Genomic DNA, 6,000 nt, shown 5'->3' with positions numbered 1-6,000 from the left:
ATGTGGTCCCCATTGCAGGATCATCTTGTTCAGCAAGTTTGAATTAAATGAAACACAACAAAACGCTGACTACACTTATTATGTAAGAGACTGCTAATCACTGCCTTCAAACTAGTTACGGCTCTCCTCAAGGTCATGTCATTTTAAACGTTATGCCTTACAATGACTCAAAGATAAATGGATAAAAAGGACAAACTACACCAACTAATTGAAAATGTATTTTTTATTTGAAAGGTTAATGTGTATTGAACATTATTTACAATCAGAATAATACAACAATATTTTTTTCCTAAACTTTCAAATTGGTGAAGTAAGAAAATCTAATATTTTATTATTAAAAACAAAATCAGAATTTCAAATGCATAGTGAGAAAACGAATGTTAAAAATTTAATATGGGACATTAAAACTACACATCAGAAGACGCAAAAAGCAAAACTTTCTGTGAAGAGACTAATTCTTGAAAGACGTGTAATAAACTCGCGTTACAGTGGCTACCTATGGTATATAAAGTCAAGCATTACTGCTGTCTGGTTTTCAATCAAGAAACCGCAGTTCTGCGCAATCTTGAGTCATGATGCCACCAATGCTACATATAACATCTGCAACTTCATATGATTACAAATCTAACATTTAGTTCAGTTAATGTCCTAATCAGAAAAGGTTGCTGTAGGTATTGTAGTTTTACAGAGAGCCCAGAGACAGCTTGCATGATTTTTTTTTGTGATTGCAATGAAACAATATTTTGTATTTATTAAGCACGTTTTGTAGAATGTATAATGGTCATGATGTGGAAAGTGTAAGGAATCCTGTAAGTGACGAGTGAACTCCTTCAAAATAATCTATTGCAGAAGTAATGTAATACAATTCTAACTACAATGTATAATGGAATAAATAAATAAGGTGCTGGAGACCAGTATCTACAAAAGGTCAGGATACAGCAACAACTGATCACATCATCTGGAATAAGGACAGTATATTGATTGTGTAACATCTGACAGAGCTATACAAAATCTTAAACCCATTCCTGCAACAGTTCAAATTACAATGCGAACGTTTGCGTCTGTTTGTGTGTTGCAAGTTTCCTTAAATGTAAATGCAGAATAGGTCACAGTAAGTAGACAAACTCAGATCCAGAAGGAAAAGACACCTGCAATCGAGCAGGTTCTTTTCAGGTTGTGTGACAAACATTCTACATGCACCGCAGCACAGTATCCAAATACCACGTGTGACTTCTACAACCAAGGCATCTGTCTTATCTACACAGCTTATAGGATACACCTACAATTAGTACAGAAAAAGCTCTACTGCATAAAGCAGGCCTGACCAACCTGTTGCGAAACTACAAGTCCCAGCATGCCCTGCTAGTTTTGATATTCGAGAATGCTAAAACTGTGGCAGAGCATGCTGGGATTTGTAGTTTCACAACAGCTGGAGAGCCACTGGTTGGCCAGGCCTGGCATAGAGGAACTAAAATGGGTCACATATGACAAGTACAAAATAAAGGTCACACACATTAGAATCCACCCAAAGAAAAGCACTATGAATAAGGAGGGGAAAAAGGGTTTTCCATTTAAGGCACAAATTAAACAGTTTTTCACGTCCAACCTTTTTAAATCAACTATCATTATTACTGAGGTGATGGTTATTTGGAGAGTGGGATTAACAATTTAAGTAATAATCGTTCTACCTCATGAGCCACAAAAATGATCATATACTATAAGTAAACTGGCCACCAGGCAGCTTTGTACTTAACTTAAATACTGGCACTAAAATAACCTTTAATTGTACGAGTAAAAGTAGCATATGTTCAATATCAAAAGTTAGAGTACTTCTTTAATGTAGAATATGTTCTGGGTCATCCGCTAGTAGTCCACGTAGACATTTGACACAAACCAAGTTAATAACTGTACCATTTGCATAATAAAATTTATCTGATACAGTTGGACAACCTCCATGATTCTGGCCTTTAAATAGTGAAATTGCATTAATCCCAAGAGGAAAATATATTGTATCCTTTGACTCAAATTCTGCTAGAATATCAGTAGATTTTCATCACATTGACTGCGAAAAGTATCCTATGAAGCAGGTTTGCTGACATACAGTTCAAAACATAATTTGTGGACATTATATTTAGAAAAGGACTAAAACTGGGGCACAGTTGCACCTCTTCAAAACCGGCACTAAAATCGATTTGTTGTTTCGGTTACATTATACATAAACTGGTTTGTTTTTGCCATCTCTAATAGCAGCTAAATGCCACCTCTAGACAGTCCTCTTTCAGATGGGGAGCTTTGCTTGGATTAACTCCAGACATCTTGTGAATAGCGGCCCTTGGTCATTAGTTTCTTGATGTAATCCACTGCCTGAGCATGATCCATCTTGCCATACTCTGCAACAATGTCATAGAAAGTGTTCTGTACATCTCGAGCCATATTACGGGCATCACTGTGAGGAAGAAACATAACTGGTTAATAACGTGCAGTGAACCACTCATTGGGTAATTAGAGTGAGTCTATTACAGTTTTGTTTTAACCCCTTTGCCACTCTTGAGGCTTTTCAACATCATTATCTTTGCAACAGCAACGCATATTCTACACGTTTTTATAAATAAATTAGAATTTTTAGAAAATACCATTGGGTACTATCGGTAGCAATTGTATACTCAGTGGTGTCTCTCACCGCAGTGTCACCTGGTGCGGGGAGGGATGCTGTGCTCGTGGCGTAGCAGTGTGCCGCCGAAAAGGGGATGTGGCCAAGCGGGAAGGGGCTTGGCTATGCGGCCCGAACCCCATAGTCCCTACGCCCGTGCTTTTTACTGGAAGGGCCAGGGGGTGCAAGAGGTGCGGACTGCCATGTGTGCAGTGCCGGCTCCCAGTGTCAGGAGCAGAGTGCTGCACTTAATACTACAGTGCAGCACCCGGCTCCTGTCACCGAGTGGGAGTCTGCACCTTGGCGGGTGAAACCCGGTGTGGCCCGCACCTCCCTTGTGACGCCACTGAGTATACTAACTAAAGTTGGTGGCATTCCGCCTGTTAGAGCCGCAGACTAATTATACCCACATTGCATATAGTTAATAAATAGTTGTTCGTATACTTGGTTCACAATTACACCCCCACAGTGCTATCAGCATAGAAATATAATATACTTCAGCTACTAAAAACCCTAAAAAAAAAATATATATTTATATATATATATATATATATATATATATATATATATATATATATACACATATACATACACACTTTTTTTTTGCCATTTTGCACGTTCTTGAATGAAATGTGTAACATTTTTATGAGTAGTATGGGAAGCCCAAGGAGACTGGACAACCTATTGCGTCAAATAAAGGTGCCCCTGACTTTATTATAAGCTCTCCTACCTATATGAAACACCCTTTTTCAAATGAGGTCCCTGAGTTTATTGAGGCCAATTTGGAGATCATCCCCATCCATACCACTTCCTGTAGTGTAGAGTTTTATTGTCTGGTGATCACCATACAATATCTTCCCATGATGACATGCCACTTTTAGTGTTATCCTGTAGCTCAGAGGTTCCCAAACTCCTCATACATGCACTGCTGAATAAGTCTCTCTGTCCTCAAGGCACCCTAACTGTCCAGGTTTTGAGCATATCAATGGTGACTTAATTAGTACCTCAGTCAATTTGATTTAACCACCTGAGCTCAACCATAGATATATCTAAAAGCCTGAAATGTTAGGGTGCCTTGCAGACAGAGTTTGGAAACCACCACCCTAGCTGCCAAGATTCTGAAGCGTACAGCCATGGCCAAAAGTTTTGAGAATGACACAAGTATGGGTTTTCACAAAGTTTGCGGCTTCAGTGTTTTTAGACCTTTTTGTCAGATGTTACTATGGTATACTGAAGTAAAATTACAAGCATTTCATAAGTGTCAAAGGCTTTTATTGACAATTACATTAAGTTTATGCAAAGAGTCAATATTTGCAGTCTTGACCCTTCTTTTTCAAGACCTCTGCAATTCGCCCTGGCATGCTGTCAATCAAATTCTGGGCCACATACTGACTGATGGCCGCCCATTCTTGCCTAATCAATGCTTCGAGTTTGTCAGAATTTGTGGGTTTTTGTTTGTCCACCCGCCTCTTGAGGATGGACCACAAGTTCTCAATGAGATTAAGGTCTGGGGAGTTTCCTGGCCATGGACCCAAAATTTTGATGTTTTGTTATAACTTTTGCCTTATGGCAAGGTGCTCCATCATGCTGGAATAGACATTGTTTGTCACCAAACGGTTCTTGGATGGTTGAGAGAAGTTGCTCTTGGAGGATGCTTTGGCACCATTTTTTATTCATGGCTGTGTTCTTAGCCAAGAGAGTGGGATCACTCACAATTTTGCCTGAGAAGCAACCCCACACATGAATGGTCTCAGGATGCTTTACTGCTGGCATGACAAGACTTTGAGGATGGCCAGCTGTCAAGAAGGGCAGCAAAGATGCCACTTCTCTCTTGGAAAAATATCAGGGACAGACTGATATTCTGCAAAAGGTAGAGGGATTGGACTGCTGAGGACTGGGGTAAAGTTATTTTCTCTGATTGTTTGGGGCATGTAGAAAAACGCTTGTCCGAAGAAGGAAAGGTGAGCGCCAGTGGCGTAAGTTCATCCCAGACGCCCGGAGGCAAGTTAAAATTCGGTTCCCCCCCCGTCCCGTCGCTGACACTAATGTAGCAATTTGCATGCAGACAGGCTATAGATAGACAAAGGCAGCAGCTGATGGTCTGACATGGAGCTCTCCACTAGTGTATGGTGGCTTCTCAGGTGCCGGGAAGAGGTGCCATGTATAGGGCGGCCGTGACGGTACACTCCGGGTACATAGTTACAGCCCTAAGGGGTCTATTTACTAAGCACTGCAGTGTTAGGAGACAGAATGAAAAGTGATAAGAAAGTGATAAGGTACCAGCCAATCAGCTCCCAACTGTCATTTTTCAAACACAGCCTGTGAGATGGCAGTTGGGAGCTAATTGGCTGGCACCTTATCACTTTATTATCACTTTTCACTCTGTCTCCTAACACTGCTTAGTAAAACAAGAGATATGGTAAGAACTTACCTTTGTTATCTCTGTTTCTACGAAGTCCATAGGGTTGACCTTGGGGTATAGGTTGGGAACCAAATCCGGGCACCACGCAGTTAAAGCTTTTAGCTCCCAGGATGCACTGGGTCCACTCTCCCTATAACCCCACCCCCAAGCCAGAGGCACCTCAGTTTGTAAGTAGCCAAAGGCCGGAGGAGAGAAAAAGAGAGAGAAAACTGGAACACTCAATAACCATACTCACCGAAATGGGAGACGGAAAACCGGTGACCAGCCACACAGCCCATATGAAGCCAGGTGCGTCAGGGCGGGCGCCCTGTGGACCCTATGGACTTCGTAGAAACAGAGATAACAAAGGTAAGTTCTTACCATATCTCTTGTTTTCTACTTCAGGGTCCATAGGGGGTCCACAGGGTTGACCTTGGGGATGTCCCAAAGCAGTTCAACCAAGGGTGGGGACGCTCCTGTGCTGAGAGGAGAATCCGTCGCCAAAAAGGAAGCATCCTGAGAGGCAAAGGAAACCAATGCCTAGAACCTTAAAAAGGTGTGGACAGAAGACCACGTGGCCACCTAGTAAGGCAAAACAGCCGAGGCGCCACAGCGAGCCGCACACGAGGGTCACATGGCCCGAGAAAAAACAAGCATCAACAACAGGAAGGCCTACCCATGGGTAGGCCCCTGAAGAAGACATACGAGGCCGTCCAGCCAACATATGGCCACATAAATCCAAAGAGGCCAGACCACAGTCAATGAGGCCACACCAGCCGAGAGGACTGGGGACAGAATGGCCGTACCATAAGTTCCAGAATAATATGGAACCTGAAAACCACTAAGAAGAAACACAGGGCGAGAGCAACTCCCACCCTGACATGATGCCCTCCAGAAGAGGGAGCCACATGAGAACGCTCCCAATTCAGACACTCTCCTGGTTGATATA

At 42.1% G+C, this 6,000-nt stretch overlaps 1 protein-coding gene across 1 annotated transcript in view; it reads right to left on the bottom strand.

Moving 5' to 3' along the window:
- Positions 1-205: 205 nt before the first annotated feature.
- POR (cytochrome p450 oxidoreductase) overlaps positions 206-6,000 on the bottom strand; it is a 79,927-nt gene continuing 74,132 nt past the window's right edge. The window contains exon 17 of the mRNA XM_088446392.1: positions 206-2,446. Within this exon, the coding sequence (XP_088302518.1) occupies positions 2,302-2,446 (145 nt within the window). The 3' untranslated portion in view covers positions 206-2,301. The remainder of the gene's footprint in view (positions 2,447-6,000) is intronic.

This window comes from Taudactylus pleione, unplaced genomic scaffold (assembly GCF_031769625.1).
Source record: "Taudactylus pleione unplaced genomic scaffold, aTauple2 ptg000397bl, whole genome shotgun sequence".
Taxonomy (NCBI): Eukaryota; Metazoa; Chordata; class Amphibia; order Anura; family Myobatrachidae; genus Taudactylus; species Taudactylus pleione.
Note: the sequence above shows the minus strand (reverse complement) of the source record. Positions and strands in the feature narration are given on the sequence as shown.